This window comes from Erinaceus europaeus, chromosome 13, assembly GCF_950295315.1.
Source record: "Erinaceus europaeus chromosome 13, mEriEur2.1, whole genome shotgun sequence".
Taxonomy (NCBI): Eukaryota; Metazoa; Chordata; class Mammalia; order Eulipotyphla; family Erinaceidae; genus Erinaceus; species Erinaceus europaeus.
In genome coordinates, this window is record NC_080174.1 from 99110154 (window position 1) to 99128522 (window position 18369).

The 18369-nt window shown below is 51.3% G+C and overlaps 1 protein-coding gene across 4 annotated transcripts in view; it reads left to right on the plus strand.

The window, feature by feature from the left end:
- The window catches only part of DFFA (DNA fragmentation factor subunit alpha), a 401378-nt gene that overhangs the window by 180332 nt on the left and 202677 nt on the right, over positions 1–18369 (plus strand). For 3 of the 4 annotated variants that reach the window (XM_060170927.1, XM_060170926.1, XM_016193692.2), the window contains 5 exons: positions 2226–2387; positions 5086–5228; positions 9350–9539; positions 10205–10344; positions 11583–12726. In XM_060170927.1, the coding sequence (XP_060026910.1) occupies positions 2226–2387; positions 5086–5228; positions 9350–9539; positions 10205–10344; positions 11583–11795 (848 nt within the window). In that variant the 3' untranslated portion in view covers positions 11796–12726. Of the gene's footprint in view, positions 1–2225; positions 2388–5085; positions 5229–9349; positions 9540–10204; positions 10345–11582; positions 12727–18369 lie in introns of those variants that run through there. The other variant, XR_009544421.1, reaches the window with a different exon arrangement.

Sequence of the window (18369 nt, forward strand, 5' to 3'; positions counted from 1 at the left end):
CGGAGAGAGAGGAGACGGTGAAGGAGAGAGAGGAGACGGTGAAGGAGAGAGGAGAGACGGTGAAGGAGAGAGGAGAGACGGTGACGGAGAGAGGAGAGACGGTGACGGAGAGAGGAGAGACGGTGACGGAGAGAGGAGAGACGGTGACGGAGAGAGAGGAGACGGTGACGGAGAGAGAGGAGACGGTGAAGGAGAGAGGAGAGACGGTGACGGAGAGAGGAGAGACGGTGACGGAGAGAGGAGAGACGGTGACGGAGAGAGGAGAGACGGTGACGGAGAGAGAGGAGAGACGGTGACGGAGAGAGGAGAGACGGTGAAGGAGAGAGGAGAGACGGTGAAGGAGAGAGGAGAGACGGTGGAGGAGAGAGGAGAGACGGTGACGGAGAGAGGAGAGACGGTGACGGAGAGAGGAGAGACGGTGACGGAGAGAGGAGAGACGGTGACGGAGAGAGGAGAGACGGTGACGGAGAGAGGGGAGACGGTGACGGAGAGAGGGGAGACGGTGACGGAGAGAGGGGAGACGGTGAAGGAGAGAGGAGAGACGGTGAAGGAGAGAGGAGAGACGGTGACGGAGAGAGGAGAGACGGTGACGGAGAGAGGAGAGACGGTGACGGAGAGAGGAGAGACGGTGACGGAGAGAGGAGAGACGGTGACGGAGAGAGGAGAGACGGTGACGGAGAGAGGGGAGACGGTGACGGAGAGAGGGGAGACGGTGACGGAGAGAGGGGAGACGGTGACGGAGAGAGGGGAGACGGTGAAGGAGAGAGGAGAGACGGTGACGGAGAGAGGAGGAGACGGTGAAGGAGAGAGGGGAGACGGTGGAGGAGAGAGGGGAGACGGTGACGGAGAGAGGAGAGACGGTGACGGAGAGAGGAGAGACGGTGAAGGAGAGAGGAGAGACGGTGACGGAGAGAGGAGAGACGGTGACGGAGAGAGGAGAGACGGTGACGGAGAGAGGAGAGACGGTGACGGAGAGAGAGGAGAGACGGTGACGGAGAGAGGAGAGACGGTGACGGAGAGAGGAGAGACGGTGAAGGAGAGAGGAGAGACGGTGGAGGAGAGAGGAGAGACGGTGACGGAGAGAGGAGAGACGGTGACGGAGAGAGGAGAGACGGTGAAGGAGAGAGGAGAGACGGTGACGGAGAGAGGAGAGACGGTGACGGAGAGAGGAGAGACGGTGACGGAGAGAGGAGAGACGGTGACGGAGAGAGGAGAGACGGTGACGGAGAGAGAGGAGACGGTGACGGAGAGAGAGGAGACGGTGAAGGAGAGAGGAGAGACGGTGACGGAGAGAGGAGAGACGGTGACGGAGAGAGGAGAGACGGTGACGGAGAGAGGAGAGACGGTGACGGAGAGAGAGGAGAGACGGTGACGGAGAGAGGAGAGACGGTGACGGAGAGAGGAGAGACGGTGAAGGAGAGAGGAGGAGACGGTGAAGGAGAGATGAGGAGACGGTGAAGGAGAGAGGAGAGACGGTGAAGGAGAGAGGAGAGACGGTGGAGGAGAGAGGAGAGACGGTGAAGGAGAGAGGAGAGACGGTGAAGGAGAGAGGAGGAGAGAGACAGAAGTCGAGAGGGGAGGAGACAGTGAAGGAGTGAGGAGCCCCCTGCAGGTGGGGGCCAGGGGCTGGTTCCCTCTTTCTTTCATGCTAACGAATAAATGTGAAAAAAAAAGGCTGCGAAAAAGGAACTATGAAAGTGCAAACCCTTTCCTCCTTTTAGTGTTTTCTCCTTTCTCTGTGCGTGCTTGTTTATACTTGCAAGACCACTGGGTAAATAAACGAGGGCGCTTCTGTTCATAAGGAGCCCGACCAGGCCGTGGCCTGACTGACTGCGGACTAGCTCCAGGAGACGCGCTCTCAGGACCCAGGCCGTGTCCACGTCCCGAGACGAGCGTCCCTCCCTGGGCCTTGGGCTGAGAGCTGTGAGATGGAGTGACAGCAGTGCTGCCGTCGTCGGGAGATGAACTGCTGTGTGTGAGGAGTGCCTAGAGGACGGAGCCCTGCCCTCTCCCCCTCTCTCTCTCTGTCTCTCTCTGCCTCTCCGTTTCCAGCTCGTTAAGATAAGAGACCCACTGGAGAGAGAGCTCACGGGGTCGTGTGCTGCGCCTCGAGTGAGCCCGGCCGCGCTGCTAGGACAGCCGTTCTCTGGAGGATCTCTGCGGGGCGCTGACAGCACGCACACAGCTGTGATTGCCTTCTGAATTCAGCCGTTTCTCCCGCCCAGCCCGTGACGTTCTGTCCATTGACGAGTCCCTGGCCCCTGTCACCCTGGTCCTGGCCGAGGACGGCACCATCGTGGACGATGACGACTACTTCCTGTGCCTGCCGTCCAATACCAAGTTTGTGGCGCTGGCAGGCGGGGAGAAGTGGACGTACAGCGATTCAGGTGAGAGGACAGGCATCTGGAGGGCGGTCTGTGCGGTGCAGCTGCGGTGACGCCCTGGCAGCACTGGCACCTGCTTGCTGTCGCCTGGCCGGCCTGGGCACTTTGCAGCAGACATAGACGGGTGGTGCATTCCGTCGCCAGGCCGCTGGGCCTGCGGGTGAAGGTGACTGAGCCCGTTTCTCGGGTGACTTCCAGGCCGGCAGCACTAAAACACAGGATGGCAGCACTAAAACACAGGATGGCAGAGGCCCGATCGGCCGTCCAACAAGCTGCCGTCCGCACCCTGGCCCTGCCTCTTATTAGCCGTGTTGCCCAACTGCGCAGCACCGCAGAGCAGCAGAATTCACGGCGCCTGTATTGGGCCTAAAGGTGGGATTTCCCAACAGTCTTGATGTTTTGAGCGAGCGGGTTCTTAAGAGAGAGCTGACAGAGCTGACTCTGGGGTGTTTAACCAAGCCTGGCCGCTACCCGCTAGATGCCAGTAGCACCGCTCAGGTGCCTGGTGTGACAGTCTCCGCACACTGTCAGACGTGGAGCGTGGGGGACTTCAGTCTCAGCCGTTGAGAACTAGAGACAGAGGCATTTAGAACTCACCTGACACATGGTGAGGGTAAGAGTGTCACCTGTCACCATCATGCCACTGCAGGTGCGGGAGAACAGACTAGATAAAGTGGGGTCAGGAGGCGACTGCAGGTGCGGGAGACCAGACTAGATATAGTGGGGTCAGGAGGCCACTGCAGGTGCGGGAGACCAGACTAGATATAGTGGGGTCAGGAGGCCACTGCAGGTGCGGGAGACCAGACTAGATATAGTGGGGTCAGGAGGCCACTGCAGGTGCGGGAGACCAGACTAGATATAGTGGGGTCAGGAGGCCACTGCAGGTGCGGGAGACCAGACTAGATATAGTGGGGTCAGGAGGCCACTGCAGGTGCGGGAGACCAGACTAGATATAGTGGGGTCAGGAGGCCACTGCAGGTGCGGGAGACCAGACTAGATATAGTGGGGTCAGGAGGCCACTGCAGGTGCGGGAGACCAGACTAGATATAGTGGGGTCAGGAGGCCACTGCAGGTGCGGGAGACCAGACTAGATAAAGTGGGGTCAGGAGGCCACTGCAGGTGCGGGAGACCAGACTAGATATAGTGGGGTCAGGAGGCCACTGCAGGTGCGGGAGACCAGACTAGATATAGTGGGGTCAGGAGGCCACTGCAGGTGCGGGAGACCAGACTAGATATAGTGGGGTCAGGAGGCCACTGCAGGTGCGGGAGACCAGACTAGATATAGTGGGGTCAGGAGGCCACTGCAGGTGCGGGAGACCAGACTAGATATAGTGGGGTCAGGAGGCCACTGCAGGTGCGGGAGACCAGACTAGATATAGTGGGGTCAGGAGGCCACTGCAGGTGCGGGAGACCAGACTAGATATAGTGGGGTCAGGAGGCCACTGCAGGTGCGGGAGACCAGACTAGATATAGTGGGGTCAGGAGGCCACTGCAGGTGCGGGAGACCAGACTAGATATAGTGGGGTCAGGAGGCCACTGCAGGTGCGGGAGACCAGACTAGATATAGTGGGGTCAGGAGGCCACTGCAGGTGCGGGAGACCAGACTAGATATAGTGGGGTCAGGAGGCCACTGCAGGTGCGGGAGACCAGACTAGATAAAGTGGGGTCTGGAGGCCACTGCAGGTGCGGGAGACCAAACTAGATAAAGTGGGGTCAGTAGGCGTCTACAGGAGGTGCCTGTACTCCGTGTTGAGGAAGCCTCCCTTCAGTGCTCACCTAGCATTGTTCCAGTGTCGGCCATCAGGGGTGTATATCCCCTCATGACTCAGAACCCACAGGGAATGAACCGGAAAACAATGAATATTTGGGGGGCCAGGTGGTGGCGCACCTTGCTCACCACACACATTAAAGTGTGCAAGGACCTGAGTTCAAGCCCCTGGTCCCCACCTGCAGGGGAAAGCTTCCCGAGTGGTGACACAGGCCTGCAGGTGTCTCTCAGTCTCTCTCCCACATTATTTCCCTGCTCTATCTAAAGTAAATTTCAAAGATTTATTTTTTTAAATGACTTAGAAATGAGTATTTCTGTAGACAAATATCAGGGTGTTGGGGCGGGGGGTTGCAGCCACATCCTGGCTATGCGTAGCCCCACACTGCGTGTTTCAGCAGCTTCTTTCTGTGGGACACAGAGCATCTTCACCAAGAGATAAGCTGGCAGTGGGGTAAGAGGAGCTGAGTTCCCAGCCGGGATCGACCTCCACGCAGGCTCAGGAACGAGCGTCTCCTCCGCCATCAGAATCGTCCTAGGGGCTAGGAAGACAGCTCAGCCTGTCGGTAACCAGCTTGCCAGCCTGAGGCCCCAGAGGCAGTGGGCTCAGTTCCCAGAATCCTCTCGTGTCAGAGCTGAGCCACCTCCTTTCTCTCTCTCGGCCTTCCTCTTATGATAAAGGAAATCAATCTTTAAAAAAATACTCTAGGGCTGGGGGGGTTTGCACATCTCAGGGCCCAGACCCCCGCCCCTTCCCCAGTACCAGCACAAACCAGGGCTCAGGAGGGCCCTGGCCCCTCTGGCTGTCACAAAACTTAGAACTGTTTGAGCATCTGAATGGTCAGTTGGAAAGATGTGTGGCTACCCTAAGGGCTGTGTGGGGAGAGGCACAGAGAATGTGCTCCAGCTGACCTGGCTGACTCCTCCCTGGGCCAGACGGGGGGACAGCTTGGATCTCCCAGGAGTCCTTTGAAGCAGACGAGACGGACAGTGGAGCCGGGCAAGTGTGGAGAAACGTGGCCAGGCAGCTGAGAGAAGACCTGTCCAGCATCATCCTCCTGTCGGAGGAAGACCTGCAGGTAAACTCCCACAGCCGCACGCCCCTGGCCTCTGCCCCCACCCCAGCACCTTCTGGCTCCCAGGCTGCCTGCCGTGACCAAATATTCTTTTTTTTTTTTTTAAAGGCAGTGTTTGGGGATTTATTTTTAATTTTTTTTTTATTATATTTATTTTCCCTTTTGTTGCCCTTGTTTTTTGTTGTTGTTGGATAGGACGGAGAGAAATGGAGAGGGGGGAGAGAAAGACAGACATCTACAGACCTACTTCACTGCTTGTGAAGCAACTCCCCTGCATGTGGGGAGCCGGGGGCTCGAACTGAACAGAGACAGAGAAATTGAGAGGGAGGGAGAGGGGCCGGGTGGTGACACACCTGGTTGAATGCACACGTTATAATGCACGGGGACCCGGGTTCGAGCCCTCAGTCCCCACCTGCAGGGGAAAGCTTTGCGAGTGGTGAAGCAGGACGGCAGGTGTCTCTCTGTCTCTCTGTTGCCCCCTTCCCTCTCGATTTCTGGCTGTCTCTGTCTAATAAAGATTAAGAGAGAGAGAGACTGACCCCTGCAGGTGGGAGCCCGGGCCTTGAGCCCGAGTCCTTGTGCATTGTACCTGTTTGCTCTACTGGGTGTGCCACCGCCAGGCTCCTGTCTCACTACTTAATACTGAACTGACTTTTAGGTGACAGCCAACAGCCTTCTTTTCATAGTCCACCTAGAGCAGCCTGGGGGGCGGCTCGCAGGACCCAGTGTTGGATCTGAAAGCACAGTTCATCTGGGGTAGCAATTTGCCAGCCTCTGCCTGTCTTAGAAACCAGAGTCACTCAAGGAGCTTTTTCAAAACATCCATGTCTCGGGGGTAGACAGCATACTGGTTCTGCAAAGAGGCTCTCGTTGCCTGAGGCTCCCAAGTCCCAGGTTCAATCCCCAGGTGTGTGTGTGTGTGTGTGTGTGTGTGTGTGTGTGTGTGTGTGTGTGTGTGTGTGTGTGTGTGTGTGTGTACACACACACGTCTGCTCCCCAGCTAGATAGACCTGCCTAGACCCTCTAAGCTGTCCTGCCAAGGAATATGGTCGGTGCACCTGGACTGTCCCAGCCCCTCACTGTGGCTGAGCCGGTAACTGACTTCTCTGCCTGCCTTCCCTCTCCGGCAGCGTGTGATGGAAGCAGTGCGTGTTGCGCTCCCTTTACTTATAGTTGGTGTTGGGCCTCGCCCTGCCCCTGGCATGACTGCACTGAAGGTGAGCGAGCCAGGCACGCAGCCGGCCAGACCAAATAAGGAAGATGCCAGACAAGAGGCTGTGACGGAGTCGCTCAAAGCCCCCTTCAGGGAGGGAGTGGCCTTTAGTATCAGTCCATCCTATGACTCAAGGCCAGGAGGCGAAGGAGGAGGCTGTCAGTAGCTCAAAAGCAAGTGAAGGGGGGGGGGCAGGGGGGGTGGTGGGTGGTGGCGCACCAGCACAAAGCGTAAGGACCGGCACAAGGATTCTGGTTTGAGCCCCCGGCTCCCCACATGCAGGGGGGTTCACTTCATAAGCGGTGAAGCAGGTCTGCGGGTGTCTCTCTGTCCCTCTCCCCCTCTATCTCGCCCTCCTCTCTCAATTTCTCTCTGTCCTGTTCAATAAAATGGAAAAAACGGCCTCCAGGAGCAGTGGATTCATAGTGCTGATACCAAGCCCCAGCAATGACCCTGGAGGCAAAAAAAAAAAAAAAAAAAAAAAAGCAGTGAAAGAAAGGGACAAGAGACTGCAGTCTGGTGGCCCCTGAAGACACCTGAGTCAGAAAGCACATAAAAAGTCCTAAGTCACAAGGTGGAGACAAACGCCTGCAGCCCTGCTTCACTGATCGTGAAGCTCCCCCACCCCCACCCCTTACATGTGGAGACTGGAGGCTGGAACCCTGGGCCTTCTGCGAGGCGATAAGTAGGCTTTATGAGGTTTCCTGCCCGACCGGCTGTCTTTCTCTTTCTACCTAATCCGTCTGTCTGAAAAGTCAGCCTGGAGCGGCAAAGCCCTACTGACAAGAGAAGGAGAAGAGAATCTATGTGATAAGCATCTCAGGGCCGTGCTGGCGCACCTGGCTGAACACACGGCACAGGGCACAGGGACCTAGGTTCAAGCCCCCAGGCCCCACCTGCGAAGTGAGTGGTGAAGTAGGGCTGCAGGTGTCTCTGTGTCTCTGTCTCTTTTTTTTTTTCTTCTGCCAGAGCACTGCTCACCTCTGGCTTATGGTGGTGCAGGGAGTTGAACCTGGGACTTTGGAGCCTCAGGCATGAGAGTTGTTTTGCAGAACCATTATGCTGTCTACCGCACCCTCTATCTCCCTCCACTCTCACTTTTTGGCTGTCTCTATCCAATAAATAAAGATAATTTTTAAAAGACTTTTAAAAAGTCTTAACATCTTTCGCTTAAAAAAGCACGCAATATAAACATTCAGAATAACTTTTAAAACCACCTCCTCAGCCTGAAGCAGCCCCTCATCATTTTCTGTTCTGAAGTTTTATTTCTGTTTTCTCATTTATGTGTATCAAGCACTCAGGAGACACATGCTCTCGTTATTAACCAGTGTTATGAAGCCCCAAAGCAACTCTAATGTGCAGCTAAGTTTAGATTTACTGTCCAGCAAACGCTTGGATCTTTCTTTTATGAAGACTATTTTTCATTTAGAACTGTATATGCCAAAAGATTGAGCCTTCTTAAAACTTACTGCTTTGAGCAGATTCGGGCCTCCATGCACAAGGAGCTCAGACGGGCCATGTTATTTAAAAGCTGGATATAATTTATATACTTTTTAATTTATTTATTAGATACAGAAATTGAGAGGGGTGGAGGAGATAGATAGGGAGAGACAGAGACACCTACAGTCCTGCTTCTTGTGACACTTTCCCTCTGCAGGAGGGACCAGGGACTTGAACCCGGATCCTTATGCACTGTAATGTGTGCGCTTAACCAGGTGCGCCATCTCCTGGCCCCCTAATTTATATTTTATTTATTTATTATTGTTGTTATTGATATTGTTGTTGGACAGGACAGAGAGAAATGGAGAGAGGAGAGGAAGACAGGGGGAGAGAAAGACAGACACCTGCAGACCTGCTTCACCACCTGTGAAGCGATTCCCCTGCAGGTGGGGAGCCGGGGGCTCAAACTGGGATCCTTCTGCCGGTCCTTGTGCTTTGCGCCACGTGCTCTTAACCCACTGCGCTACTGCCCGACTCCCCATAATTTATATTTTAATGCAATGTACAGCCTGGGGATTGTAACTAAAAATGCTGAATTGCATATTTGGAAGTTGTTAAGAGAATAGATCACCAGGAAACCGAGCGTTGTGTCCACATATGGGACCATGTCAACTAACTTGCTGTGGCTGTTTCACGTACTCTGCGAGTATCAGCTCATCATGTCCTGTGCCTACAGACTAATAGAACAGTGTCCGTTCTATCCAAACAAGACACTACAGTGTGCCATTCTTTTGACCAGAGCTGCTAAACAACTCTGCCATCTGATATTCTGGGGATTGGGCCTCGGGTCCCGTTGCCTCCAGCCTATGTGCTGCGTAAAGTGCAGTGAGTTCTCCCTGACCACGTGCATATATGTGCGTGTGTGCACGTGTGTGCATGTTAATGAGAGAATCACGGTACCTGTAAGACACAGTGATGCTAGAGATTAAACTCAGGACCTCATGCTTGAGAGACCCGCTGTTATTTTTCTTAATTTATCTTCTTAAAGATATTTTATCTTATTTTATTGAGTGAGATTTATGGAGAGAAAGACCAGAGCCCTGCTCAGCTCTGGTTTATGGTGAGGTTGGGGCTTGAACCTAGGACCTCAGAGCCTCAGCATGAGAGTCTTTTTAACATAATTTATTCTGTCTCCCCACCTCAAAAAAATTAAAGTGCTGGGACCGCACATGTTTGCGCACCTGGTTGAGCACACATGACAGGGCACGATCCCCCAGCCCCCCACCTGCAGGAGGAAAGCTTTGCGAGTGGTGAAGCAGTGTTATGGGTGTCTCTCTCTCCCTCTGTCACCCCCTTCCCTCTAGATTTCTGGCTATTTCTATCCAATAAGTAAAATAAAGATAATAGAAACAATTTTTAATAAATAAATAAAGTGCTTTCAGATCCCCTGAAGTCTGGACTTGTTTGGCAGGTGCTCATTGACGCCCCCTGCACAGATCTGGCTCGGGAACTGCGCAGGAGCTGCGCCTCAGTCCAGGGGCTGCAGAACACCCTCCAGCGGGTTCTCGACCAGAGGGAGGAGGCCCGGCAGTCCACGCAGCTGCTGGCGCTGTACCTGCAGGCTCTGGAGAAAGAAGGCAGCATCTTGTCCGGGCAGCAAGGTAGGACCCGTGCGCCTGGGGGAGCTGCAGGGAGAACTTAGAGCCGAGCAGGCCTCTCCTTGCGAGCCAGCTGTAGATAGAGCTTGGACAGGGGCCTGGAGGTGGCACACCTGGCTGAGCACACATGACTATGCACAAGGACCCGGGTTCGAGCCCCTGGTCCTGGTCCCCACCTGGAGGGGAAAGCTTCATGGGCAGTGAAGCAGGGCTGCAGGTGTCTCTCCCTCTCTCTACTATTTCTATATCCCCCTTCCTCTCTATTTCTGGCTGTCTCTCTCCAGTAGATAAAGATAATCGTATAAGTATATAACAACAACTGTCTAAGAATATAACAATTTTAAAAACGACGCATTTGGAGACAGTTTGGCTGAAGCACAAGTGAGTGCCCTCCTTGGCCACGGCCACGGCCTTGTGAGCGCAGCCCCCACTGCACTGGAGGAAGCTTGGTGGTAGTATTTTACCCTGCTTTCCTCTGTCCCCCTCTCCCTCTGTCCTCCTGTCTGAGAAAAGTCTGCCCGGCGCACTGCGTCTCCGGTGGCGACCAGAAGCGGTGAAGCCACAGCCTCTGGCTTCCTGAAGCGCCATTTCTGCCTGGCCCTGCAGCCGCCCAGGGTGGGTGACGGGCTGTTGGCCGCGGGTGATCTCCTGGCACGTTCACTCTGCAGAGTCCGCCTCCAGCTTCAGCGACGAGCCGGACGCGGGTCTTGGTGACGGCCCCTCCAACACCGCGCTAGCCAGCCGGGTCCTCGCCACACTGCAGGGGAAGCCGGTCCCGGAGCTGAGTCTGTCCAGTCAGGACCTGGAGGTGGGCAAGAGCCAGGGACCTGAAGCTCCCAGAGCAGCCGTGTGGCGCGGTCATTCGCACCTTGACTTCAGCTAGTCAGTTCCCCAGCTCTGACAGGCATCTCCGCACCGCAGCGGGCCTTCAGCTCCATAGCCCTGTACTCCCGCGTGTCCTCAAACATCATTCTCTGGCTCAAGTCTGGTTGAAAAGCTAGGTGACGGGAGTCAGGCGGTAGCGCAGCGGGTTAAGCGCAGGTGGCACAAAGTGCAAGGACCGGCGTAAGGATCCCGGTTCGACCCCCCAGCTCCCCACCTGCAGGGGAGTCGCTTCCCAGGCGGTGAAGCAGGTCTGCAGGTATCTGTCTTTCTCTCCCCCTCTGTCTTCCCCTCCTCTCTCCATTTCTTTCTGTCCTAGCCAACCACAACGACATCAATAACAACAATAATAATAACCACAACGACAATAAAACAAGGGCAAAAAAAGAGAAAAAATAGCCTCCAGGAGCAGTGGATTCATGGTGCAGGCACCGAGCTCCAGCGATAACCCTGGAGGCAAAAAAAAAAAGCTGAATGACTGAGCCTGATGGGACAGGACTGGGAGAAGCTCAGTGGACAGAGTGCAGGATTTCCCTGCTTGAGGCCTTGGCTTCTGCCCTGTCACTTCACGTGACAAAACAGTGTTTTTCTGGTGTCTGACTCAATAACCCAAAAAAATTAAATTTAATTTAAAAAGACCTAATAGAGGGTGGGGGTAGATAGCATAATGGTTATGCAAACAAGACTCTCAAGTCGGAGGCTCTGTCAAGTCCCAGGTTCCCCGCACCACCATAAGCCAGAGCTGAGCAGTTTAAAAAAAAAAAAAAAAAAAACTAATACAGGGGAGTCAGGCGGTAGCACAGAGGGTTAAGCGCAGGTGGTGCAAAGCACAAGGACCGGCGTTAGGATCCCGGTTCGAGCCCCCGGCTCCCCACCTGCAGGGTAGTCGCTTCACAGGTGGTGAAGCAGGTCTGCAGGTGTCTGTCTTTCTCTCCCCCTCTCTGTCTTCCCCTCCTCTCTCCATTTCTCTCTGTCCTATTAACGATGACAACAATAATAACTACAACAATAGAACAACAAGGGTAACAAAAGGGAATAAATAAAAGGCACAAGTCTATATGGCAGAAACCTGGTGTTTCCATATGAAGGCATAGCATCAGCTGTACTGAGCGGCAGGGAGGGCGGCACAGATGGTGCCTCTCAGTGCTTCTTGTCTCGCCGCAGTTGGTGACCAGGGAGGACCCCCAGGCACTGGCCACCGCGTTGAACTGGGACAGAGAGAAGACAGAAACTGTTCAGCAGGCCTGCTGTCAGGAGCTTTCCCTCCGCCTCCAGCAGATACAGAGCTGGCGTTCTCTCCGAGATGTCTCAGCGAGGAAGAGCCCACCGCCCGGAGAGCTGCAGAACCCGAAACGAGCCAAACCAAACCCCTCGTAACTGGTGCTGCCAGCCGGGGACATGCCAGGAAAGTACCGTGACCTCGCTTGCCGCTGCCAGCCGAGTGGGCTCAGCCGATGCCCATTAGCCGCTCACACAGCTTGACCCTTAGAGGAAGCCCCGGGAAGAGGCTGTAGCTGCCCTTGTGCCCACTCCAGACCTCGCCGTGTATCCACCTGTTCTGAGTGACGTGACACCCACGGTCCCCCTCCTCTTCTGTTCTGGTGCCTGTGTTCTGTGTCCTGAACTGACTGCAGTGGGCTCGCAGCAGTAGGGCACAGGACTTCAGGGTCAGTCCCCAACACCACATGCCACAGCGACACACTGATTCTCTCTGGTTAGTCATTTTACTTATGAAGAGCAGGTAAAAGAAATTCTACTGCACACTCACCATCCTGGTTCTAACTAGCACTGCAGAATTTTAAATACAAATAATGGTAAAGAAAGTCATATGATAGTGTTAATTATGGGCAGAAATGTGTTTCTTCATTTAATGACTGTTTTGTTACAGGTACATATTAAACTCGTAGATAATAGGGAAGTACAGACTAAACCACCATCTCTGATATCTGACTCAGTATTGCGAAACTCCATCTGTCATCAGTGTGAAACTTAACTCTTCAGCTTCCTAATATGTTTTAACGGGAGAGTATAAAAAGGTCATTAGGGAGTCAGGTGGTAGCGCAGCAGGTTAAGCGTACATGGCGCAAAGCGCAAGGACCGGTGTAAGGATCCCAGTTCGAGCCCCCAGCCCCCGCCTGCAGGGGAGTCGCTTCACAGATGGTGAAGCAGATCTGCAGGTGTCTTATCTTTCTCCCTCTCTGTCTTTCCCTCCTCTCTCCATTTCTCTCTGTCCTATCCAACAACAACAACATCAACAACAATAAAAAATAAACTTAAAAAAAGGATCATTAAATTGATTTCCAAGTGATGTGGCTCTTAAGTCTCTCTGGGTACAAAGCAGAGACTTCTGGCTTATACGCCCCGTTGCTGTGTAAACGTGTTCAGGGGTTGGAGAGGGTTCACCTGGGATAGCACTGGCCTGACCATGTGCCAAGTCCCAGGTTCAAGCCCTGGCAACCTGGCAGTCTGGGGAAGGTCCACAAGTGGGGGGGGGGGGGCAGCATTGGTGTGTGTGAGTGTGGGTGTGAGAGTGTGTGAGAGTGAGTGCGGGTGTGAGCATGTGTGAGTGAGTGTGTGTGTGAGAACATGTGTGAGTGCAGGTGTGAGCATGTGTGTGAGAGTGAGTCGGGTGTGAGTGAGTGCGGGTGTGAGACCATGTGTGAGTGTGAGAGCATGTGTGAGTGCAGGTGTGACAGCATGTGTGTGTTAGTGCGGGTGTGACAACATGTGAGAGGGTGTGAGAGCATGTGTGACAGCATGTGAGTGTGGCTGTGAGAGTGTGTGTGACAGCATGAGTGCAGGTGGGACAGCATGTGAATGCGGCTATGAGAGTGTGAGTGAGTACGGGTGTACAACATGTGAGAGTGTGTGCAGGTGAGTGCGGGTGTGAGAGTGTGTGTGACTGCAGCTTTGAGTGTGTGTGTGACAGCATGTGTCAGTGCGGGTGTAAGAGCGTGAGTGTGTATGAATGGCGGTGTGAGCATGTGGGTCAGAGTGAGTGTGGGTGTGACAGCATGTGTTGAGTGCGGCTGTGAGAGTGTGTGAGTGCGGGTGTGACAACATGTGAGAGAGTGAGTGCGGGTGTGAGTGTGTGTGACAGCATGTGTGGGTGCAGGTGTGACTGAGTGCGGCTGTGAGAGTGTGTGTGAGTGGATGCGGGTGTGACAACGTGAGTGTGAGTGAGTGCGGGTGTAAGCGTGAGTGTCAGAGTGCAGGTGTGATAGTGTGTGTGAGAGTGAGTGCGGGTGTGAGAGTGAGTGCAGGTGTGAGAGCATGTGTGATTGTGTGTGTGAGAGTGAGTGCGGGTGTAAGAGCGTGAGTGTCTGAGTGCGGGTGTGAGCATGTGTGATTGTGTGAGAGTGAGTGCGGGTGTGAGAGTGAGTGCGGGTGTGAGAGTGAGTGCGGGTGTGAGAGTGAGTGCGGGTGTGAGAGCATGTGTGATTGTGTGTGAGAGTGAGTGTGGGTGTGAGAGCATGTGTGATTGTGTGAGTGACTGCGGGTGTGAGAGCATGTGTGAGTGTGTGAGAGTGAGTGCGGGTGTGAGAGCATGTGTGAGAGTGCGGGTGTGAGAGTGAGTGCGGGTGTGAGAGTGATGGTGTGAGAGCATGTGTGAGAGTGAGTGCGGGTGTGATAGTGTGTGTGAGAGTGAGTGCGGGTGTGAGCATGTGTGATTGTGTGTGTGAGAGTGAGTGTGGGTGTGAGAGCATGTGTGATAGTGTATGTGAGAGTTCGGGTGTGAGCATGTGTGATTGTGTGTGTGAGAGTGAGTGCGGGTGTGAGTGAGTGTGGGTGTGAGAGCATGTGTGATAGAGTGCGGCTGTGAGTGTGTGTGAGTGAGAGTGTGTGTGTCGGGCCTGTGCGTGCGCACCGGGACTAGGGAGTGCCTGGAATCGGTGTCTGCACCAGGCCACAGTGCAGACCTGTGCTTCAGGCTCTGTGACGTGCAGTCCGGCCTCGTGGCAGGGGAAACGCCATCTTTGACTTACTCGGGTTTTCGTTTGAACAGGCCTAGAGGACAAGAGGATGTTTGTAAGACAGAACAGTTGCTCGGAAGGAAAGGACCTGTTTCCTTCTCTGTCCTGCACGAGGGCTGCGCCCCTCAGTCCCCTTCCCCAGCGCCTTAACTTAGCTCCTGCTCACAGACCTGCTTGGTCGTGATTCCTCCGTAGTCAGCCTTGGAGCCAGAGTGGCAGCTCACCTGCACATAGACGACCAAACCATCGCCGGAACACACAGCTGCACCGCAGAAGAGACAGGAGGGAGGATGACCTGCAGGGAAGAAAAAAAAAAGAGGCTTTTACACCACTGAGCTCCAACTCAGGGATTGAAAAAACTGTTAACTTCCACCACGGTAAACCCTTTAATTAAACTACTTAGACACAAGTCAATCCAGGCAATAGTGATCAATAATTTGAAAAGTACTGATAAAGGGAACTCATAACATAATATATAAAATGGTTAAAACAACAAGAAAAAATATTGGGGGGTCGGGCGGTGGCGCAGTGGGTTAAGCGCATGCGGCGCAAAGCGCAGGGACCGGCGTAAGGATCCCGGTTCGAGCCCCCGGCTCCCCACCTGCAGGGGAGTCGCTTCACAGGCGGTGAAGCAGGTCTGCAGGTGTCTGTCTTTCTCTCCCCTTCTCTGTCTTCCCCTCCTCTCTCCATTTCTCTCTGTCCTATCCAACAACGAATTACGTCAACAAGGGCAATAATAATAACCACAACGAAGCTACAACAAGGGCAACAAAAGGGGGGGAAAAAAAGGCCTCCAGGAGCGGTGGATTCATGGTGCAGGCACCGAGCCCAGCAATAACCCTGGAGGAGGAAAAGAAGAAAAATAATAATAATAATAAATAAAAAAGAATTTAATTTCTAAAAAAAAAAAAAAAAAAAGAAAAAATATTGGAGACTCGAACCAGGACAAGAGTCCAGCTAAAAGTCCTCCAGAGGGTGAAGCACAAAACGAGTTCAACATCCAAACATTAGCTAAGGAAATAATAACAGGAGTGAGTAAAGAATTTGAAAAAATTGTAATCAGAAATGCAGGAACAACAAATGAAAATATGGAAGAAAATTCTAATTATCTCATGGTTATTAGAGAGCTGAAAGCTGAAATCGCTGAGCTAAGAAGGCAACTAGCTGAACAAGCTAAAACAGTATCAGAGCAGGGCAACAAAATAGATGAACTCCAGAAAGCAGTAGAGGGCAGAGAGAATAGAATCTATGAGGCTGAAGACAGAATTAGCAAGATTGAGGATGAATTAGAGACAACTAAAAAAGAAGTAAGAGATCTCAAAAAGAGATTAAGAGATGCTGAAAACAACAACAGAGTCCTATGGAATGACTTCAAAAGAAACAATATACGCATTATTGGCTTACCAGAGGAAGAAAGAGAAGGAGAGGAAGAAAGCATTCTCCAGGCCATAATAGCTGAAAATTTCTCTAGTCTAGACAACACCAAAGACATAAAGATTCAAGAAGCCCAGAGGGTCCCAAACAGAATTAACCCAGACCTAAAGACACCAAGACATGTCATAGTTAGAATGGAAAGGAATAAGGATAAAGAAAGGATCCTCAAGGCTGCAACAGAAAAACAAAGAGTCACCTACAAAGGAAAACCCATAAGATTAGCAGCAGACTTCTCCATACAAACACTACAGGCCAGAAGAGAATGGCAAGGTATCTATCGAGTGCTCAATGAGAAAGGCTTTCAGCCAAGAATACTATATGCTACTAGACTGTCATTCAGACTAGATGGAAGCATCAAAACCTTCTCAGACAAGCAACAGTTGAAGGAAGCAACCATCACCAAGCCTGCCCTGAAAGAAGTTCTGAAAGGTCTCCTATAAACAACCAGACCACCACAAATAGGACATATATCAAAACACTCTAAAACTCTACAAGAATGGCGTTAAAATATCTTCAATCTTTGGTATCAATAAATGTCAATGGCCTGAATTCACCTATTAAAAGACACAGAGTAGGAAGATGGATCAGAAAACACAACCCAACAATACGCTGTCTACAGGAAACTCACCTAACTCAACAAGACAAACACAGACTTAAAGTGAAAGGATGGAAAACTATTATACAAGCCAATGGCCCACAAAAAAGGGCAGGAACAGCTATTCTCATATCTGACATGATAGACTAAAATAGATAAGATTAAAAAAGATAGGAATGGACACTACTTAATGCTCAGAGGATCAGTCAATCAAGAAGACTTAACAATTATTAATATTTATGCACCCAATGAGAAGCCATTTGAATACATCAAGCTTCTACTGAAAGAGCTACAGCAATATATTAACAGTAACACAATCATAGTAGGGGACTTCAACACCCCACTATCTCAACTTGACAGATCATCCAGGAAGAAAATCAGTAAAGACATAAGGGAGCTAAATGAAAAGATAGATAAACTAGAACTATTGGACATTTTCAGAGTCATTCATCCCAAGAAACTGGAATACACATTTTACTCAAATCCACATGGATCATTCTCAAGGATAGACCATATGTTAGGCCACAAAGACAGCATCAGCCAATTCAAGAGCACTGAAATCATCCCAAGCATCTTCTCAGACCAAAGTGGAATTAAACTAACACTTAACAATCAACAAAAGATTAGTAACAGTCCCAAAATGTGGAAGCTCAACAGTACACTTCTTAACAACTTCTGGATCAAAGAGGAAATCAAGGAAGAAATCAAAATGTTTCGAGAGTTCAATGAAAATGAAGACACAAGCTATCAAAATATTTGGGACACAGCTAAAGCAGTCCTAAGAGGGAAGTTCATAGCTATACAAGCACACATTAGGAAACAAGAAAAGGCACAAATAAACAGCCTGATTGCACATCTTAAAGACATAGAAGAAGAACAACAAAGGAATCCTAAAGCAACCAGAAGGACAGAAGTCACTAAAGTTAGGGCAGAAATAAATAACATTGAGAATAGGAAAACCATACAAAAGATCAATGAAAGTAAATGTTGGTTCTTCAAAAGAATAAACAAAATCGACAAACCTTTAGCCAGACTCACAAAACAAAAAAGGGAGAAGACCCAAATAAATCGGATAGTAAATGAAAGAGGAGATATCACAACAGACATTGCAGAAATTCAACATATCATGCGAGGCTTCTATGAACAACTATATGCCACCAAGCTAGAGAACCTGGAAGAAATGGACAAGTTCCTAGATACCTACCAACTTCCAAAACTAAGTAAAGAGGAAGTGGATAACATGAACAGGCCCATCACAGCTAATGAAATTGAAACAGTTATCAAAAATCTTCCCAAAAATAAAAGTCCTGGACCAGATGGTTTTACAAATGAATTCTACAAAACTTTCAAAGAAGAACTAATACCTCTACTTTTAAAAGTCTTCCAGAAGATTGAAGACACTGGAATACTCCCTGCCAGCTTCTATGAAGCCAACATCACCCTGATACCAAAAGCAGACAGGGACACAACCAAAAAAGAAAACTACAGACCAATATCTCTGATGAACATAGATGCGAAAATATTGAACAAAATTCTAGCCAACCGGATACAGCAGTATATCAAAAAGATTGTTCATCATGACCAAGTGGGGTTAATCCCAGGCATGCAAGGTTGGTTTAATATACGTAAGTCAATCAATGTGATCCACCACATCAACAAAAGCAAGACCAAAAACCACATGGTCATATCAATAGATGCAGAGAAAGCCTTTGACAAAATACAACATCCCTTTATGATCAAAACACTACAAAAAATGGGAATAGATGGAAAATTCCTGAAGATAGTGGAGTCTATATATAGCAAACCTACAGCCAACATCATACTCAATGGTGAAAAACTGGAAGCATTTCCACTCAATCAGGGACTAGACAGGGCTGCCCACTATCACCATTACTATTCAACATAGTGTTGAAAGTTCTTGCCATAGCAGTCAGGCAGGAGCAAGGAA